The sequence below is a fragment of the Ranitomeya imitator genome, chromosome 2 (assembly GCF_032444005.1).
Source record: "Ranitomeya imitator isolate aRanImi1 chromosome 2, aRanImi1.pri, whole genome shotgun sequence".
NCBI classification, from domain to species: domain Eukaryota; kingdom Metazoa; phylum Chordata; class Amphibia; order Anura; family Dendrobatidae; genus Ranitomeya; species Ranitomeya imitator.
Window position 1 is genome coordinate 54,897,793 of NC_091283.1, and position 22,037 is coordinate 54,919,829.

Sequence of the window (22,037 nt, forward strand, 5' to 3'; positions counted from 1 at the left end):
GCAGCACATAAGGATGGGGACGCAGGATGGGTGCAGCACATCACAGGATGGGGACGCAGGATGGGTGCAGCACGTGACAGGATGGGGACGCAGAATGGAGCAGCACATGACAGGATGGGGACGCAGGATGGGAGCAGCGCATCACAGGATGGGAGCAGCGCATCACAGGATGGGGACGCAGGATGGGAGCAGCGCATGACAGGATGGGGACGCAGGATGGAGCAGCGCATGACAGGATGGGGACGCAGGATGGAGCAGCGCATGACAGGATGGGGACGCAGGATGGCAGCAGCACATGACAGAATGGAGGCGCAGGATGAAGCAGCACATGACAGGATGGGGACGCAGGATGGAGCAGCACATGACAGGATGGGGACGCAGGATGGAGCAGCGCATGACAGGATGGGGACGCAGGATGGAGCAGCGCATGACAGGATGGGGACGCAGGATGGGAGCAGCGCATGACAGGATGGGGACGCAGGATGGGAGCAGCGCATGACAGGATGGGGACGCAGGATGGGGACGCAGGATGGGAGCAGCGCATGACAGGATGGGGACGCAGGATGGAGCAGCGCATGACAGGATGGGGACGCAGGATGGAGCAGCGCATGACAGGATGGGGACGCAGGATGGAGCAGCGCATGACAGGATGGGGACGCAGGATGGAGCAGCACATGACAGGATGGGGACGCAGGATGGAGCAGCACATGACAGGATGGGGACGCAGGATGGAGCAGTACATGACAGGATGGGGACGCAGGATGGAGCAGCACATACCAGGATGGAGACCATATACCAATATAAATGCTCGCCACCCGGGCGTAGAACGGGTTCAATAGCTAGTATATATATATATATATATATATACTAAATAGTGGCCCGATTCTAATGCATCGGGTATTCTAGAATATGCATGTCCACGTAGTATATTGCACAGCCCACGTCGTATATTGCCCAGCCACGTAGTATATTGCCCAGCCACGTAGTATATTGCCCAGCTACGTAGTATATTGCCCAGTGACATAGTATTTTGCCCAGTGACATAGTATATTGCCCAGTGACGTAGTATATTGACCAATCACGTAGTATATTGACCAACTACGTAGTATATTGCGCAGCCACGTAGTATATTGCCTAGTGACGTAGTATATTGCGCAGCCACGTAGTATATTGCCTAGTGACGTAGTATATTGCGCAGCCACGTAGTATATTGCCTAGTGACGTAGTATATTGCCCAGCCACATAGTATATTGCCCAGTTACGTAGTATATTGCCCAGTGACGTAGTATACAGCACAGAGGCTGGTGACTCGGATAAACTTATCCTCAGAAGCAGAGGTGACTCTTGGTCTTCCTTTCCTGGGGCGGTCCTCATGTGAGCCAGTTTCTTTGTAGCGCTTGATGGTTTTGCCACTGCACTTGGGGACACTTTCAAAGTTTTCCCAATTTTTCGGACTGACTGACTTTCATTTCTAAAAGTAATGATGGCCACTCGTTTTTCTTTACTTAGCTGCTTTTTTCTTGCCATAATACAAATTCTAACAGTCTATGCAGTAGGACTATCAGCTCTGTATCAACCAGACTTCTGCCCAACATAACTGATGGTCCCAACCCCATTTATAAGGCAAGAAATCCCACTTATTAAACCTGACAGGGCACACCTGTGAAGTGAAAACCATTCCTGGTGACTACCTCTTGAAGCTCATCAAGAGAATTCCAAGAGTGTGCAAAGTAGTCATCAAAGCAAAAGGTGGCTACTTTGCAGAACCTAGAATATAAGACATATGTTCAGTTGTTTAACACTTTTTTGTTAAGTATATAATTCCACATGTGTTAATTCATAGTTTTGATGCCTTCAGTGTGAATGTACAATTTTCATTGTCATGAAAATACAGAAAATTCTCTCTAAATGAGGTGTGTCCAAACTTTTGGTCTGTACTGTATGTATATACATACAATATATACACTAGATGGTGGCCCGATTCTAACGCATCGGGTATTCTAGAATATGCATGTCCACGTAGTATATTGCACAGCCCACACAGTATTTTGCCCAGCCACATAGTATATTGCCCAGTCACGTAGTATACAGCACAGAGCCACGTAGTATACAGCACAGAGCCACGTAGTATATTGCCCAGTAACGTAGTATATAACACAACCCACACAGTATATATCAGTGGCCATGTAATATATAGCACAGCCCACGCAGTATATAGCACAGCCCACATAGTATATAGCAGCCACGCGGTATCTAACACAGCCCATGTAGTATACAGCAGTGTGGGCACTATATCCCTGTTAAAAAAAATAATTAAAATAAAAAAATAGTTATATACTCACCCCCTAGGATCCACCGAAGCTCCGGCGATAGGCGTGCAGCTGCCGCCATCTTCCGTTCCCAGGATGCATTGCGAAATTACTCAGATGACTTAGCGGTCTCGCGAGACCGCTAAGTTTTCTGGGTAATTTCGCAATGCATCGCCGGAAACGGAAGATGGCGGCTGGCGCGAGCGGCTCAGCGGACAACGGAGGGTGAGTATAGCAGTTTTTTTTTTATTATTATTTTTAACATTACATTTTTTTACTATTGATGCCGCATAGGCAGCATCAATAGTAAAAGGTTGGGGTCACACAGGGTTAATAGCGGCGGTAATGGAGTGCGTTACCCGCGGCATAATGCGGTCCGTTACCGCCAGCATTCGGTGACTGGAGGGGAGTATGCGGGCGCCGGGCACTGGGCGGGGAGTAAGGAGCGGCCATTTTCTTCCGGACTGTGCCCGTCGCTGATTGGTCGTGGCTGTTTTGCCGCGACTTGGATTTCCAGGACAGACAGAGGCCGCTACCAATGAATATCCGTGACAGACAGAAAGACAGACAGAGGGAAGTGAACATAAGACAATTATATAGTTATATAGTAGATATATACATATATATATACATACACACACAGTATATATTTATGCTGCAGGAGAATACCAAGGAATGAATTAGAGACAGAGCCTCCCTTACTTCACCTACTCAGCAGCAGCATCATGCCCAAGTGGAAGCCTCCTTAGTAGTTGATGGTCAGTCCAGCTCCTGTACTCCTACCTTCCTCTCTTCTGGAGCAGCAGGTATGGCAATGGTTAAGGGTTGTCTACCTCTGATTTGTTGTCAGTCAGCTTTTGTAAGAAAGCCATTGACAGTAGCCCAAGTGCGCATTTACAATAGAAGAAGCAGAGACGACATTTTGCAATGATTGATAGTCCAACTCCCTGATGTTGGGTTTCCAATGACATTTTGTATTGGGCACCAGTGGAATTTTAAAGCTGCCAAACACACTCGATCATTGTTGGACAAACTTGATGATTTCAGCATGACTGTTTATAGGGTTTTTTTTCCATCTTCCCCCTACCCCACCCATGGGGAAGGGTCATTTATGCCATATTAGAAAATGTGCCAGCACTGCGGATTGTGTGCACATACCCTTCGGCCGGTTTCATACATCCGTGTTTTACGGTCCCGATACTGGCTGGCCGTGTGTCTCCTGATGCAGACTCAAGAGACTAATGAATGTCTATGAGGTTGTTGAATTCAGCTCAGGAGACCCATGGTTAAGTGTGAACTCGGTCAATGAAACAAGTATGTGTGAAACCGGCCTTAGACTGACGGTGAGTTTTAACATGTTGGCCCTGTCCCACTTCTTACCAATTGTTCACATATTTTTTTCAGCCAGTGAGCGAGGAGATGACATTTGCACAAATAGCAAACATTTTAGTTCAATAAACCTTGAGGAAAAAACAATCTCTGCTTCAATTTGTGCACCATTATTTCTATTTTACACATTTTTCTGTACAGAATGATACAATAAATTAATTTGGGTCGTTTTTTTTTTTTTACCCAATGGGGCTAAGCACTTATCAGCAGATACTTGCTAACTACCTGCCCTGCAACTATCTCTCTCATCTTTCTGCTGATGGTTCTCTTGCTTCCTGTGACATCACATCGACAGAGCAATTCCTTCTCTTCCGCTCTACTCTGTGGACGGGCTGTTACTGCTGACATCAAGCTGATTAAAATTCAGCTCCTCGCAGTTAGGCAGCAGGGGGACGGCTGTCTATCAGCATGACATGGGCAGTGACTCGCCATCTACAGAACACAGTGGAAGAGAAGGAAATGCTCTGTCGACATGATATCACAGGAAGCAGGAGAAGCTGCTGTGTCTGCTCTGAGCCGGGAGAGATCGTCACAGGGCAGAACAAGCAACTACCTACCAATAAGTGCTTAGCCACCTAGAGAAATTATAAAAAAGTCCCAGATAACCCTTTTAAATATATTCTACAAACTGCATTATTGGACACATACAATGGACATTACAAGGGATGAAGACCTAACTAGACACAATGCACATTTTTGTACAGTTGATTATTCTGGTGGCATGGCCCAAAACCCATTGTTCATGAGAACATTGAAACCTGATAGTGCTAGAATATGTATACTCCACATCATATCTTTATACAGATGCAAAGAAATGAGCGTACAGTACGATCTGCAGTCCCTCTAGAATTTTTTATCCAGACTTGTTCCTTACAGAGTTGCTATGCCCCAGATGGGTATCCTGAAAACAGCGATGGTCTCTGGTCAGCATATCATCCAATATGTCCTCCAGGCCTTGAAGATCTCTGACCATAGTCAGTCTCAAGTAAATGTTTGCAGATATTGATACTTTTGTGAAGCTGCTATGTGGTGTCGACGTATGAAGGGTCCATGTTCTATTGTTGGAGGTATGAACAATCACATCTTGGCATCCAGCATTTCCAAGAAAAGTTTGTGCATGGGGATCCTCCCTTCCAACCGGATCTGGCAGAAAGTGCGGACAGCTTCATTTGCCGTCTGACGGAGTAGTGGTAAAGTCATGAGAAGTTTGCCAGACCGGTGGGGATCCTCAGAGTGTTGTTCCCTCTCGTAGTCCTGTAGGGCCTCGTGAAGACGATCTTGAAGGTGAAGAACAGACTCCATGTTCTCGATACTACTAGAATCTGAATAAGAAACAAGGATTGGTCAAATGTCAACCCTGAAGAAGAAGAATCACAGATCGCTCTATCATTAAAAGGGTGTCCAACTCTTCCTGGAGTCCAGGAGGCCTTTCCTATTTCCTGAAGGCTTATGGACTCTCCGGGAGAGTTGGCAAGCATGGGTTAGTCAATGACTCAAAAGAAAGTCCATTTTAGGTATATGTACAGAGAAGGGGGTTCTTACATCTTTTATGTTGGATTCACACGTCTCATGCAGTATATTCCGAGTAAGCTGATATTTCAGGCCTTGAGACCTGCGGTTGACCAGGTATTGTGGTCTGACTATGGACCTCATATTCCAGAAGTATGAATCAAGGCATAGGCCAGTTTCACATGTCCGACATTTACAGTCCAAGTACGGGCCACTATTTCTAGATCAGCTGAGGGTCTCCTGATACAAACCCAACATTCATAAGCATATATGAGGCTATTGAATCAGGAGTCCCAGAAAAAAAAGGACAACACACGGATGTGACACACGGATGTGAATGTAGTCTTAGGCAGAGTGAAAATCCACTGTGTTTCACATGGTTTCTCTCATTATTGTGAACGCTATAGTGAAGCAACAAGGTAGAAGTGGTCAACCACCCCCTTCACTGGGATTTTCACTACCGACACCATAGAAATCAATTTATCGCCAGAGCATCTTTCTTTGAGACACATAAAAGAGGGCCATACATACCAGTTTTTGGTCTACAAGGAGAACATAAGAAAAGTGATTTATAGTTATATTATAGAAGTATTAGAAACTTCCAAACACCAACCTTATGACTTTTTCTGACGAGACATCGGCGTCGGTTAAATGACGTTTACATTGACCCATCCCCCACATTTCATTTTCTATTACATTTCCATTATTATTTACTTAATCTTTTACATCTACTTTTCTTGTAATAAGTAGGAGGGGACGGCTGATGTAAAGAGCAGCCTATTAGGAATTCACTGATCAAAATGGCTGATGGATTATTTCATTATGAGATGATCAGTCTTGTGGTTGTACATGCAGTAATCACTCCTGCGGTAAGACACAATTACAGCAGAAAGGCAGATGGCCACAAACCGCTCCCCAATTTTTTCAATATACCTAATTTTTGTTTTTACCCTTTATGAACATTACACCTGATACGTTTGTACCTGATAAGACATTGCTAATACGGACAATGTACATGATTATATAAACTCCCCCAGTGACAAGAATTCGTCCAGGGCTGCAGAAATTTGGGGTGCAAGACATATTTTTAGGTGATGTAATCATATCATCTATGAAACGTCAATATATAATGCATAGAGAAGATAGGTCACCGCTCAATAGTTCCAGGCACTGCCCAAATAAAAGTGCAATGCTTCATTTAGCCTGTGGAGGCACTGCAGGAAAATGTCGCACCTACTACATGACAGATTATAACTGATTGCAGATGATCCCAGTATCAGAACGCCTGGTGATAATTGGGTAGTGTCAAATTAGATAGGTACAGGCTTTATTGGCTAGGGGAATAGTAACATCCCGTTTTTAATGAATTCATGCATTTCCAGGAGCAATAACAGAGGAATGGCACAAAAAAAAAAAAATAAACCAGCATTTCTATTTTATGGGGAACGCAAGTATTTACTAAAACAGACGCATCGGGTGAGTTACTTCCCTGAGCCCCAATTTAAAGTTTTCAGTAACTAAAGCCCAAATTTTCCTATAGAATTTTTGGAGCTTTCTGAGCTTTAACCCCTTAGAGACGGAGCCAAATTTTTGAAATCTGACCAGTGTAATTTTATGTGGTAATAACTCTGCAACGCTTCAACAAATCCCAGTGATTTTGAGATTGTTTTTTCATGACACATTATACTTTATGATAATGATAAATTTAGGTTAATATGTTTTGTGCTTATTTATAAAAAAATATCAAAAATTTGAGAAAAATGTTAAAAAATTAGCAATTTTCAAAATTTGAATGATTATCCCTATAATCCAGATGGTCATACCACAGCAAACCATTAATAAATAACATTTTCCACATGTCGGCTTTACATCAGCACCATTTGTAAAATGTTATTTTATTTTGTTAGCATTTTAGGAGGTTTAAAAATGTAGCTGCAATTTTTCATTTTTGCAAGGAAATTTACAAAATTTATTTTTAGGGACCTATCCATGTTTGAAGTGACTTTAAGGGTCTCATGTATTGGGAAACCCCCAAAAGTCATACCATTTTAAAAACTGCACCCCCTGACATATTGAAAACTGCTGTCAGGTAGTTTATTAACCCTTCAGGTGCTTTACAGGAATTAATGCAAAGTGGTATGACAAAAATGAAAATGTGTATTTTTACCACCTAAATGCCTCTAACTTCTGAACAGATTACTAGAGCTGTCAGACTGTAAAACCACTATTTGGTCGTGAATTGCCATGGAAAACATCAGGACCACAAAATCATGATCTGAGGGCACCAATTGGGATAAAGAGGAAGCCCCCACACTCTGCTAACCATTTATATTGATGTAGTCACTATTGACAGCAGCATCTAAGGGGTTAAAAAGATATGGACGGTGCAAACACTGATCGTCGCTGATACAGTAAGTTGTCAGCTATAGTGCACAACCGACAGATGCTAGATTGTTAACTGTATGGGGAGGCTATTCTCTTATATCTCAGGTCAGTTAAAAGACGTATTGGCTGTCATTAAGGGGTTAAGGTCAATTATTCATACTTCCAAGATATGTTTGTTATAAATTAATGGACTTTTTTTATTTTGTTTTATTTATTTTTACATATAGATATTGAAAACTTGTGATTTTTCTGCAATTATAATTGTAACTCCTTATTGGCTATGGTTCGCGCAAACGTGGCTGTATAGAGCTCACGTCTCAATGCAGCGGAGGTTAACCATGCGCACTTCTGCTCCATTTACTGTCTGTGGCACTGCCAGAGATAACCAAGGTTCTGTACACAATCATCTCTGGTAGACTCATAGAGAATAAATGAATGGAGCGGAGGTGCGCATGGTTAACCTCAACTGCTCTGAGACATGGGCTTCACCCTGCCCCGTTCGCGTGATCAGTAGGGGTCCCAGCGTTTGAGCAAGCTCACCTTTGCTCCACTTATTGGCTATGGTTTTGCTGGAGATAACCAAGTTCTTTACACAGCCTTCTCCATCAGACAAATAGAGAACAAATAGAGCTAAGGTGTGTTTGCGTAACCTCTGCAATGCTCGATTATTGGGATCACTGACAAAGGGAAAGGTTTTCCTGTGAAGCATAGGATTTTGACTTGGTCCACACACTTTTCCGTTGCAGTGACATCACTTCTAACAGGACTCGAGACTTATGCAGTGTCTGAAGCGCGCCACCAGACAGGACATGCTACATTCCTCATCTTCCTAACAAGCATATACCTAAAGGGAGTTACCTCCCTCCGAACAAAGGATCTTATTGTGGACTGTGGATATCTAGGACCTGGTTCATACCAAGCCGGAGTTCCAGTGACTTTCTTAATATTTGCTGGTACGAAAACCTTCAGTAGATCAGTACTTGGTATTCTTTTTACATCAATCCCAAATGCGCCAATAGTTATTATATTTTTTAAGATCTTAAGAACAAGTGAAAAGTGTTAAGGAGGACAAACACTCCACATAAATTGTTAGTAGAAAGGGAGCAATATACAATCCAACTCAAACATGGGGTCCATTGTGTCAGGTAAGGGTTAATGTAATGGGGCACTTAGGCGCCGGTGAGCAGGGCATCTATACATCGGACCGCCTGACAGAATCTATTCCATATCCAGCTCAGATCATTACAGCTATAAACTGAAATCCAAAGTTACAGAAACAGTCCGTGGCCAAATAAAGCAACTGACACAAATCTAAATTAAGCAAATCCATTTACTGCATGGATCGCTCCAGGCTTCAAAGCATTTGCTTACTCCGCGAGGAGCGAGCCCCCCACCCTTCCTACCCTCTATTGTTCTGATCCATCCCACACACAAAACACCTCAGGACATTATTGATTGGTCGTGCCAGACTCCAAGAGGCGGCCATCGATAACGCAGCGCTTGTCTATTTGTAAGAGACTGTGACAGCTGTCAGTGGGATCATCTCGTGGGTTGGCTCTCGCAGATCAGGGACGGATTTTATGGGAATAGTAGGAAAAGTCTCAGAATGAATGAGGAGGCCATAGTAGCAGGAAGATAACCTGATGAACCAACCATGGCTGATGATGAAACATCTATTTGTTTTGCACCATTTTTGAATTCTGTAGGGAATCACAGCCCAGACCAGTTATAAAGAGCTGCACCAGAGGAAATATACACCGTGTGGACATGCCTCCTGATTTCCCTGGCAAGGTCAGCTCAGCTGGATGACAATCTTACCATCAGGTGGGTCTGTCTCAGAAACTGGGTTTCTCCCATGTTGACAATCCTTTTAAACAATGAGTAGTGCCACCAAACACTCAAGCTATGGTGGACCGAGGAGAAGTGGCCACTCTGTTGTGGCCAGTGTTGGGCATATAAGTCCATAAAGTAGCCACTGTCTAGATAGATGCCGTCTCATCTGTCCAACACTGAACCCGTTGCTGAAAAAAAAGCCATAAGGAGGCAATAAGGACTAGTCTGGTTAATTATGGCTTTTCTCAATTCCTGAACCTTCCAATCATCTAAACGGCCTCCTGACAATCCCACCTTCTACCCCAACAGTAGATGTTAGGGGAAAAAAATATTGGCTTAATGTATTTCAGCAGCCATATGATCGTGCATGCATATGGAGGTGTTGGAAGAGATGGAACATGTATGTCCAAGCTGGGGTAGTACACCTCTGCAAGAATGTGTTTAATTTTGCTTTTATAGAGATGAAAGGACTCCACAGAAAAAATGAAGAAAATGGGGTTCACTTCTAGACCTGGTTATCAGCACCATAGTCCTCACCACCTTAGAATGGAGGACTAGGTGATTGTTCATGATCTTAGAGAATTGCTCACACCTTGTTTTTGTGGGATCTATGGGGAGGAGATCCCTGCAGGTGTTCTCATCAACCATTAAAATGATGGAGGCAGCCAATATAGAGTGGGAACATCCTCTGTATCGTAGCCCCATATCAGGCCCCATTGCCAACTTCTATGGTGCCATGTTCTGATGGAAGACGAACGAATGTCCTGTATGGGTGCTGTTTTCTCTGGAAAGGAAATGCTTTGACACATTTTATTCTTATTGTTAAAAATACCGAAATTTCCAAGTACACACTGCACATTCATGCCAAGTGTTATTGGTAGAGATTTTTCATAGGTTGCGCCCATATGGTCTTTGCAGCCTGTTCAGATACACAAGGGTTTGGGTACAATGTGGCCTGTCACCGACAGTGGCGGATTATAATAAGGTCAATCTGGGTGGTAGCCCAGGGCCCAGTGGTGTGGGGGGCCCTGTCCTACCACTCAGATTGACCTTGGCCGCCATCAGGGCATTACTGCTCTGACTGGCATTACGTATGGGGCCCGGTGAGCAGAGAGGGCCCGCATCGGGCCCCGTCTCATCTGCTCACCAGGCCCCTACCGGCGCTGCGGTAGTTTAATGCTATTGACGTGCGGGTGCGGGCCCGCTCCCACACGTCAATAGTCAACAGCCGCCAGCCAATCAGAGGCTGGCAGCTGACGTCAGCCGCAGCACACACGTCGCCGGCGTCTGACGTCATTGCCAGTTACCGGCAAGTGCTCGCTTCAGCTGCGAGGAGGGAGCTTCGCCGCAGGAGCGTGGCCAGGTAAGAAGAACTCTTTTTTGTTTTTGTTTTTTTTATTGAGAGCGGCGATCCGGGGGCCCGGGGCAGAATGCTGGACTCACTAGGGTCAGAATGCTGGACACACTGGGGACAGAATGCTGGACAAACTGGGGTCAGAATGCTGGACATTTGGGTCAGAATGCTGGAAAAACTGGGTCAGAATGCTGGACACACTGGAGGCAGAATGCTGGACACACTGGGGGCAGAATGCTGGACACACTGGGGGCAGAATGCTGGACACACTGGGGGCAGATTGCTGGACACACTTGGGGCAGATTGCTGGACACACTGGGGGCAGAATGCTGGACACACTGGGGGAAGAATGCTGAACACACTGGGGGCAGAATGCTGGAGACACTGGGGGCAGAATGCTGGAGACACTGGGACAGAATGCTGGACACACTGGGGGAAGTGTTGTGAATTCTGCTCTTGGGTTCCCTCCAGTGGTTGTAGCTGGGAATGCACTTGTCTCTGAGTCACAGTCCTGGCCAGGTGTATCTGCTAATTGCTGTTCTGACTGGGATATTTAAGTGTGCAGGATTCTTTAGCCCTTGCCAGTTGTCAATGTTTCTCTGGAAGTGTTGGATCTCAGCCTGGCCTCTCCTGCTTATCTGCCAGTTCAGCAAAGATAAGTGTTTGTTTCTTTTCCTGTGGCACACATGCAGTGTGCTTATTTTCAGTACTATTCGTTTGTTTTTCCTTTTGTCCAGATTAGACTGTGTTTGTGTTTTCTCAGTCTGATTGGTTTCACTGGAGTTGCAGATATACGTTCCTACATCTTTAGTTTGATGTAGGAGGTTTTTTTTATATATTCCGCTGTGGGTTTTTTTTGAAGGGTTTTAATACTGACCGCACAGAACTCTGTCCTATGCTGTCCTATCTAGCTAGAGTGGCCTCCTGTGCTAAATCCTGTTTTTTCTGCCTGTGTATGTTTTTTCCTCTCCGACTCACCGCCAATATTTGTGGGGGGCTGTCTATCCTTTGGGGATTTTCTCTGAGGCAAGACAGTATTCCGATTTCCATCTTTAGGGATATATAGTCCTCCGGCTGTGACGAGGTGTCTAGGTGTGTTAGGTACACTCCACGGCTACTTCTAGTTGCAGTGTTAAGTTTAGGTTTGCGGTCACTATAGTGGCCACTTTCTCCAGTGAAAGTTCTCATGCAGCTCCTAGGTCACCGGATCATAACAGGGAAGAATGCTGGACACACTGGGGAAAGAATGCTGGACACACTGGGGGAAGAATGCTGGACACACTGGGGGAAGAATGCTGAACATACTTGGGGCAGAATGCTGAACACACTGGGGGCAGAATGCTGGAGACACTGGGGGCAGAATGCTGGAGACACTGGGACAGAATGCTGGAGACACTGGGGGCAGGAATGGAGACAGATGGGGCAGGATTGGAGACAGATGGGCCAGGATTGGAGACAGATGGGCCAGGATTGCAGACAAGGGGCAGAATGGAGATACGGGCATGATTGGAGACACGGAGCAGGATGAAAGACATGGGGGCATGATTGGAGACACTGGGGGCAGGATTGGAGACAGATGGAGCAGGGTTGGAGACAGATTGTGCAGGATCATGGGGCAGGATGGATACGATGGAGACCGATGGGGCAGGATGGGGAGATCATATGGGGCAGAATGGATACTCATGAGGGCAGGATGGGAGAACATATGGCTGAAGCCAGGAATGAGATACATGGGGCCAGGATGGGGAATATTATTACCACAGGGGCTAATTAAGGGATATTATTACTGCAGTGAGGGTATTTATTTTATGTTTTGAGTATACTGTTTTAAATGGGGGGGCGGTCCTGTTACTGTGTAGAGTGATTTTTTCTTCTTGTGGTGTAATGTAGAATTTGGGAAAAATTAAGCAATGTGTTCTGCAAGCGGAGCTCGAGATAACTGTTATTTCCTGCAGAGACGAGCCCTGACTGGAAGAAGTGATGGCGATCTATGCTGGATGAAAAAAGATGAAGGACTTCACCTAGAGACGTCACTGGTGAGTCAGTGTTACCTATACACTGACACTATACACTGTATACTATATACAAAGCTCCTGTGTATAATATCACCAGTGATCACTGTATTACTTCTACACAGACACTGCATACTAAGTACAGACCTCCTGTGTATAATGGCACTTATGGTGATAGTATTGTGAGGTTTTTTTTTTATTACTGATCAGTATTGTAGTATTCAGTCACTATGTGGTAGTAATATGTGGTCTGGACATGGTGTTACGGTATTTGTCGCTTGTATGTGGTATTTGGTCACTTTGTGGTGGTAATATGTGGTCTGGTCATGGTGCGGTGGTATTTGTTCCTTGTATGTGATATTATTTGGTCACTGGTGGTAATATGTGGTCTGGTCATGGTGTTGAGGTATTTGTTCCTTGTATGTGATATTATTCGGTCAATGTGGTGGTGGTAATATTATTATTTATTTATATAGCACCATTAATTCCATGGTGCTGTACATGAGAAAGGGGTTACATATAGAGTTATAGATATGTGGTCTTGACATGGTGTAGCGGTATTTGTTCCTTGTATGTGATATTATTGGTCATTTAATAAAAATATACCTAAATTGTATTGCATATTTTAACAAATATTTAAAGGGAACCTGTCACCCCCGTTTTTTCAGATGGAGCTATAAATACTGTTAAATAGGGCCTGCGCTGTGCATTACTATAGTGTATGTAGTGTACCCTGATTCCCCACCTATGCTGAGAAATACATTACCAAAGTCGCCGTTTTCGCCTGTCAATCAGGCTGGTCAGGTCGGGTGGGCGTGTTCACAGCGCTCTTTTCTTCCCCAGCTTTCCGTTGGTGGTGTGCGCATGTCCAAGTTCCGAATTCCCTGCGCGCACGTGAAGACACAGCGCGCGATCTGCGCTGTCATCCCTTTCATCGGTGGGGGCGGCCATCTTCCTGGGGCCGCGCGTGCGCAGATAGAGTGCTCTGCTGCACGGGGCTTCAGGAAAATGGCCGCGGGATGCCGCACGTGCGCAGAAGAGATCGCGGCGGCCATTTTCCCAAAGCCGAGATGCAAACTCGGCTTTGGGAAAATGGCCACCGCGATCACTTGTGCGCACGCGCGGCATCCCGCGGCCATTTTCCTGAAGCCCCGTGCAGCAGAGCACTCCATCTGCGCACGCGCGGCCCCAGGAAGATGGCCGCCCCCACCGATGAAAGGGATGACAGCGCAGATCGCGCGCTGTGTCTTCACGTGCGCGCAGGGAATTCGGAACTTGGACATGCGCACACCACTACGCCACCAACGGAAAGCTGGGGAAGAAAAGAGCGCTGTGAATACGCCCACCCGACCTGACCAGCCTGATTGACAGGCGAAAACGGCGACTTTGGTAATGTATTTCTCAGCATAGGTGGGGAATCAGGGTACACTACATACACTATAGTAACGCACAGCGCAGGCCCTATTTAACAGTATTTATAGCTCAATCTGAAAAAACGGGGTGACAGGTTCCCTTTAATAGGTTACAGTAGAGTAGGGCCCGGCCAAAAGTGTTTACCGTGTTATGGTGGCGGCTTAAAAAATCTTTTGGCCAAAACAAAAGCTGTCGGCTATATGTGTGATCTGGTGATGGGAACTGTTAATGTGTGATAGGTGAGAAGTGTAGTTTCACTCAGCAACTATTTTTGTGGAATAATCTGGTTCAAGTATATGATGACTCCGTCGCATGACCCCGTCACATGACCGGGGGGCCCACAGTCTGAACATACTGGGGCCCTGGCTACCCTTAATCGGCCCCTGGTCACTGATGACTGGATTATTTGTGACATTGTTTAGATATGAAAATCGGAGAGCGTAACAGTGCACCGAGCTCTTGGTCACGTAAAGGGTGCACCAAAACACCCTAATTTGTCATATATGAAATAAAAATCAATTTGCCTGAAAGTTCCGCACTAAAATGCATATTTCTGGTATGATTTTTATAGGGGCCAAATTCTTTTTATAAATGTTAAGTAGCTGAATTTGCACTTTTAGGGGTGACAGACTCCCTTTGGCTCTGACAGTGTGACACTGCTTCCAAGTGAGTCCAATGCTTACATTTTCCTAAGCAACCCCTTCATTGTCATGACGCATATATCAGCCCAGACAGATGGGTGATGAATACCTGAGTTAGCGAGAGCCATGGCCTTCAGGGTGACAAATTCTTCCTTGTCCACCTTTGTTTTTCGATATTTCCTGACCAGCTGAAGCAGAACCGAATGGAGGTTTAGAAGTCCTGAACTGCGGCATTGTTCTCTGCCCAACAAGAAGTTCTCTGCCACTGCCAGCTCGTCGTTCATCGGTAGTGAGCGATAGACGATGCCCAGGACCAGGATTTCCATCCACGCGCTCTGCAGTAGTGCCATCTGGTCAACCAAGGAGAGGACTGAGAAGCCTAAGGGGGGAGATTAGACATTGTGTTAATTGTATAGGATCAGGAAGAGGGTATATTTGGGTAAGGTCAATATTGGCAAAGATAAGACGCCACTACATGTATCTAGGAGCCTCATTGTACCCTCTCCCCATTGAAATCACAGGCACGCTCGGCAGAACATGTATGTATGCGCGTGAGGGTTTTGGGAGTAATAGCAGTTGGCCAAAGGAGAGTTTGGCTGACAACTATCGAAGGTGTACGGGAGACAATGCAGTCGGGGAAGTCACATGCAGAGCCATAGCTTGCAAGGACTCAACTGATCGCTGGTGGTCCATCCAGTAGGAGTGCCACCAATCCCGATAAAGGAGCTCTGAAATGCCCAAGGAGCAAGTGGTGACCGTACATTCATGCCGACACTCTATTAATTGTATATAGGTCTGCGGGAAATGGCCGAATACAGGAATTGGCTAGCTCCAGCAGTCTCCTAGACAATGAAAGGCCAATGCTATATTCCAAGAGGCTTTCAGAGACCTGTTCTCAAAAGTGGGACAGCTTGTATAGATTTGTGGATCCAAATGTAAAATCTGAATCCGTGCCCTCCATTTATCACGTGCCAGTTATGATGCGGCTATCTGTTCTTCTATGGCCTTTGTAGTGACCGTTACCTCTGCAACCCCTTTTGACATTGTCCTGGTCATAGCCGATTCCACCTTCTCCAGTAACCTTCACTGTGATCTGGGTGTGTTTTGTGCTGAATATCAGCCGGAACCTCCTGCCCTGTCACGCTCTTCCGTTCCTTTCAATTAGCTCCTCTTTGTGGTGTCAGCCTCCATTACCTGTCTTCTTCACACTATGGCAGTACAATTGTTTCTTTATATATTGAGTGCTCTGTTTAATTGGGAAATATTGGAGATTGCTATCACCGGAGGAGGGGGCTCCGCCGTGTCACAATTGGAGAAGGGACCCAGAATACCATTAATTTGGAGATGATAATCTGCGTCCTTCTTGCAGCCATTCGATAGATGCCGGGGTTGATAGCTCAGAACCCAACTTGGAGGGGAGGCAGAGGCTGCCTCGAAATGGCTTGGTTATCAGATGCTTTTTAAGGCAAAGCATTGTGGATCCAGCCAGGCAAATTATCTGCATCACATTTTACAGTTTTACTTGGAAAACTGAAATTTTCATTAAAAAGAAATTATGGTTTACTGCCATTCGCAATATCTTTTAAAGTGAAGATCCATTTAAAGTATTACATTATTATTAATTCCCCTTTATACATCCATTGTTATATATCCATTTCCCCGTTGGTGGATTTTGCACCAAATACATCGATTTGGGCGCACAACGAAGAATTGGAGCGAATTCAAATATGCTTTTTTTTTTCCCCTTTTGCTTTTTTGTGCCTTTTTAGAGTAAAATTTTCAAGATCCTTTCAATAATCTTTAAAATGTTGCACATTATTCTTCATCTTCACTAAATAACACCCAAAATGCTGCACAATAAGAAAACATGAATATAACAAATAAATTTCACTTTAAAAAGTAACAGAATTTTTACTATAGGAAAAAGGCACAAAAGCAATGATAAATTGGTCCCTATAGTTTTCTTTAGATTTATTTGTTTGGGACTTGTAAGAAACATCACGGATTCTATGCATTTCTTTTTACAAGCTTTTTAAGTGCATTTTATTTTAAATTTAGATTTTTTTTTACTGTTTTTAAGCACTTTTAGCATTTTCCTATTGACTATTGGCGGCAACCTTCTTTGCAAAAAAAATGCTGGAAAAACACCAGAAAAAAAAATGGAGCAATAACTGCAGCATTTTTTTTTTAAACAAAATTCATCAAAGTGATTATGTCACAATTAAATCTCTTTGAAAAGTCTCAAACTGTTTGTGCAATGTGGAGTTGTGCAAGAGTTTTGCCGTTTTCACGCCGGTTTCGTCTAGCTCCGCCAAAATGGGAGGATACAGGGGCACGATGAGGGCTTGTTAATAATATTTGTTATCTGCTGTTACAGCATGGTGTCTACATTGTAGCAAGCAGTTGTGGTGATCTCAGCGCCATATAGAATACAGGCAAATGTGCTTCAGTCCCTGGTGGGAAAGATGCACCAGGACACCTACAATAATATATTTTCACAGTCCTGTTATTATTGGTGTCCCACAGAGGATCATGGCTCTCACACTGTGGTGATACTGGCACATTGGGCATCTTTGAAGTGCCATTAATAGGTAACCTAACCCTGTACCTGGGACATGTTTGGCCCATCCGATGGTGACCAGCAGCTCGCGGTTGATGAGCTCACACAGGGTGGTCAGGATGCGCAGATCGCCATCTTGAAGGTCAAGATCAGGGCTAGCAAATATCTCCCCAGGTTCCACCAAGACCAAATGAGACACTACTTTGTTTGCTGCCAGGAGACAGAGAGGAGAATTTAGAGTAAGTATATGGTTCCTCGGTCCCATCTGATATTATAATATTTGCTGTAAACCTACATGTCTTCTTTCCTTGGAATGGATGATGAACGGTGAGGTAAGAGCAAGGATTTGGAGTCTCCACTTCCACAGGACGTCTGTACTTCTGTCTACCACCTCGGACACGATCCAGCCTCACACCTAAAACCGGAATTTCATATATGTAATTAAAGACAGATTCATGTGTCTTAGTTATATGTGTTGTGTTTAAAAAAAAAAAAAAACAATTTCCCTTCAATAAAAAGTCCTTTTTTTAACATTTGTTAAAATTTTGTATTCAACCACTATTTTGCTGGGCTTTCAAGCTGCATATTGACGTTGAGTAGAACACATATGTATATGGTTTGTAAGTGTTGTGAAAATTACTGTGAAAGTGAACCCATGATATATGCTGCGGATATTCTAACCAGATTATGCAGCGTACGGCAGGAGCAAAGTGGGTGAAAATGTACAAAATCTCATCAATACGATGCATTACAAAAAAAAGCTTTAATTTCCCAGAGTATAAATTTTCAGCACATTTTTACCCTTCACAGCGCACAAAGTGAAATCTGCTGCAAATCTGCAGCATAGCCACAAGTGACACAGGCAGATTTTGCAGCAGACTGGTTGCCATAACCATATTTGCGCCTGGAAAATCCAATTCCAATGCCTCATAATCATGACTAGCCTCTCGGGAGTGAGAAATATTACATAGGCAGCTTACAGGAATGGCTAACCACCTGAGAAAAGGGGGGAGCAATATGCAAAATGCTAATTTCACCCCACTTTGGATAATGGGGTGTCTGTAGGGTCCTCATTTTTGCTTTGTGTACAATACAGCTTATATACCAGAATGAGATTTAGGACTAATATTATTACTAAGTCGTCTTTAAGCGTTCGTGCATTAAAGGGCTTCTCCTATAAATAATATTATCTACATTCTTACACAGAATACGTAAAAATGTATGATCGCTGGAGGTCTGACAACTGGCGTCCACACCAATCACTAGAACAGGGGTTCCAATGTCTACTGTGTCAAAGGAGCAGCAGTGAGCATGTGCGACCACTGATCCATTTACTGTCTATAGTAGCAGTGGTCGCACATGCTCAGTACTGCTCCATTCATACAGGTATCTTTTAGCCTTTCAGTCTCAGGATGGGTGAGCATGTTAGTATCCTGTCACCCAGCAATCATTTACCTCTCAACAGGATGGATGATTATATAAATTGTTTATGGGACATCCTCTTTAAATTATTTACATAATTAAAGCATTTGATTAATTATACAGGAACTAATTTGGATACCATAGACCATTGTCAGAATGAATTATGGTCAAAAGTGTAAGTTTTCTTGCATGTACCTTCCTTCATCATCCCAACTTTCAGGCACTTGTGGAAGCGGCAAGCTTGACAAGACTTCCTCCGCCTCTTGGTAATTTCACAGTCATTCACCACAGGACAGCTATATTCAATGTTACCTGTGGAAAATACAAATGCAATACAGAGGACACATAGAAAACCTCTAAATCACACTAATTAAAATGGTTATCCAAAAATAGAATAAACGATCTGCTTTGTGTTCTAGAGACATTGTCAAGTTTCGGCTGAGTTCTGGTAATCAAGCTCTGCCTTCATCACTTAGGGTGGGAGAGGGGGTGATTCGTGAAAGAAATGTATGGCATATCTGAGAGATCTCCCATATTTGTCCGATAGGTTCTAGACCTCCACCTGTCTCCAGAGCGGTGGTCCTTCAATCCTCCATGATTGGAGGTGGAGAAAGATCTCCCATATTTGTCCGATAGGTTCTAGACCTGCATCTGTCTCCAGAACGGTGGTCCCCCAATCCTCCATGATTGGAGGTGGAGAAAGATCTCCCATATTTGTCCAATAGGTTGCAGACCTGCACCTGTCTCCAGAATGGTGGTCCCCAATCCTCCATGATTGGAGGCGGAGAAAGATCTCCCATATTTGTCCGATAGGTTGCAGACCTACACCTGTCTCCAGAACGGTGGTCCTTCAATCCTCCATGATTGGAGGCAGAGAAAGATCTCCCATATTTGTCCGATAAGTTCTAGACCTGCATCTGTCTCCAGAGCGGTGGTCCCCCAATCCTCCATGATTGGAGGTGGAGAAAGATCTCCCATATTTGTCCAATAGGTTGCAGACCTGCACCTGTCTCCAGAATGGTGGTCCCCAATCCTCCATGATTGGAGGCGGAGAAAGATCTCCCATATTTGTCCGATAGGTTGCAGACCTGCACCTGTCTCCAGAATGGTGGTCCTTCAATCCTCCATGATTGGAGGCAGAGAAAGATCTCCCATATTTGTCCGATAGGTTCTAGACCTGCATCTGCCTCCAGAGCGGTGGTCCCCCAATCCTCCATGATTGGAGGTGGAGAAAGATCTCCCATATTTGACCAATAGGTTGCAGACCTGCACCTGTCTCCAGAGTGGTGGTCCCCAATCCTCCATGATTGGAGGTGGAGAAAGATCTCCCATATTTGTCCGATAGGTTGCAGACCTGAACCTGTCTTCAGAATGGTGGTCCCCAATCCTCCATGATTGGAGGTGGAGAAAGATCTCCCATATTTGTCCAATAGGATCTAGACCTGCACCTGTCTCCAGAACGGTGGTCCCCCAATCCTCCATGATTGGAGGTGGAGACACATCCCCCAGTAAATGTGCTAGCTTGTGTTTGGAACTCCAGTAGTAAAGAATGGAAAGAAATAATGCATGTGCCGCAACCTCTCCATTCAGTGTTGGTGAGACGACAGCCAGAATGGGGGGGACGAATCAGGGGCTATATGGCATATCCCATAGATTTGCTATAAATGACTCTTGTGAGATACAAACTCTTGAAATTGGGCTAAACTTCAATACCAGACCCAAAGCATGGACAAAAGTGGTGCCATTTCTTGGATGAAGACCCAAGACGTCAATGCTTAGAGCTGGATGCCATATTATCTCAGCTGGTGGAGTAGAGTAGCCCCTACTCAGTACTTTTAAACATCGGGATGTATCTTTTATGGGTGTTAGTCAATTGCAATTTTTTTCCCACAATAGATGTTCCTATGTATCTCAGTTTTTGATTTAATTTTCTTTTGGAGACTCCTGAACCACCATGTCTGTGGGCTCAGAAGATCCAGTAATGTTGAGGACAACTCCAGCACATAATGGAGTCTTGATCGCCAGTGCTAAGGAGTTATAACTGTCACTTATTACATCCACAGGGGGCTTTTCCGCTGCAGTATTTTTGATTTGGATTTGCTCCATTGCAAAACTGCAGTGAAAATCTGCACCCTAAATTGACATCCTGTCGATCTCAAATCTGCAGCGCAGGTCATTTTACTCTGCAGATTTTTTGTGCGGTTGAGATTGTGTTAATTCACATTATACTGTAATACGCTGTGGATTTTCTGCCTGAAGAAGACGTTCCTACAGGATGTACTGGGATCAGTAGCAAAATCTTGGTGGAAATCCTGCAAATTATGAAATTGCCGATGAGATTAACATTACAAATTTACTTTCTGCGGATTCGAAATTCACATTTTCTCAGCAGCAGAAATGGATGAGATTTATGCTAATAATGAAATTTCAGCCTGGAAAATCCACTAAGTATCCGACCTTTGTGCAGAATATGCTGCAATTGGATATATTGGTTTCAGATTCTTCTACAAAATCCGCAGTGACAAAACAGTCATGGGTTTGAAAATGGTGCATTGCAAAGAATGAAATCTCCAACGAGATCCACATCATAAATTGACATTCTGCTTATTTTAATATTGTAACGTCGGCTCTTCTCTGCAGCGTGTGGATGATTTTTTTTTGTGAATTACACAACAGATTTTCCACCTGAAAATCTGGTCAGAAGCGGCACGCATATATATCTACTGTAAATAGATGTCACCAGCAAGAAGATGAATGGAGTGCGAATTACCAGTCTAACATGAAAATGAGAACGTATTGATGAATTTAAAGACTTTGGGTTACAGGATGAAGGAACCCAAACGGGGGGGGGGGGACGCTCACGTTTGTGATAAAGCTGTCTATACGGACATCTGCAATGGTGACAGCAACAGTAAGACAGATGTAAACATGGCATAACGGCTCATCTCTCCCCTCTCTGATCTTCCCCTCTCGTTCCTTTGGGGTATTTGCAGCTTATTTAATTACAAATGAGAATAAACAGAGAGAAAGTGGAGGAGAGGCAGTGCCCACTGTATAATGGCAGCGTGTCCCTAGGGGGGCCCCATGTTAGGATGTGAGGGGATGCTCTGCCACTCAAAGCTTACACACACTAATGAATATTGACTGCTCTCTTTTGCCTGACAGATTCCTCCTCGGGTCCATGTGTGAGGATGGAGGGGAGACAAACCC

The 22,037-nt window shown here is 44.4% G+C and overlaps 1 protein-coding gene across 3 annotated transcripts in view; it reads right to left on the bottom strand.

Annotated features, from left to right (window-relative positions):
- Window positions 1-4,138: 4,138 nt before the first annotated feature.
- The window catches only part of LOC138667180 (estrogen-related receptor gamma-like), a 35,807-nt gene continuing 17,908 nt past the window's right edge, over window positions 4,139-22,037 (bottom strand). The window contains exons 4-8 of one of the 3 annotated variants that reach the window (XM_069755475.1): window positions 19,023-19,139; window positions 17,701-17,820; window positions 17,454-17,615; window positions 14,955-15,224; window positions 4,139-5,020 (exon numbers count right to left, since the gene is read on the bottom strand). In XM_069755475.1, coding sequence (XP_069611576.1) covers window positions 4,776-5,020; window positions 14,955-15,224; window positions 17,454-17,615; window positions 17,701-17,820; window positions 19,023-19,139 — 914 coding nt within the window. In that variant the 3' untranslated portion in view covers window positions 4,139-4,775. Of the gene's footprint in view, window positions 5,021-14,954; window positions 15,225-17,453; window positions 17,671-17,696; window positions 17,821-19,022; window positions 19,140-22,037 lie in introns of all 3 variants that reach the window. The other 2 variants (XM_069755477.1, XM_069755476.1) reach the window with 2 other exon arrangements.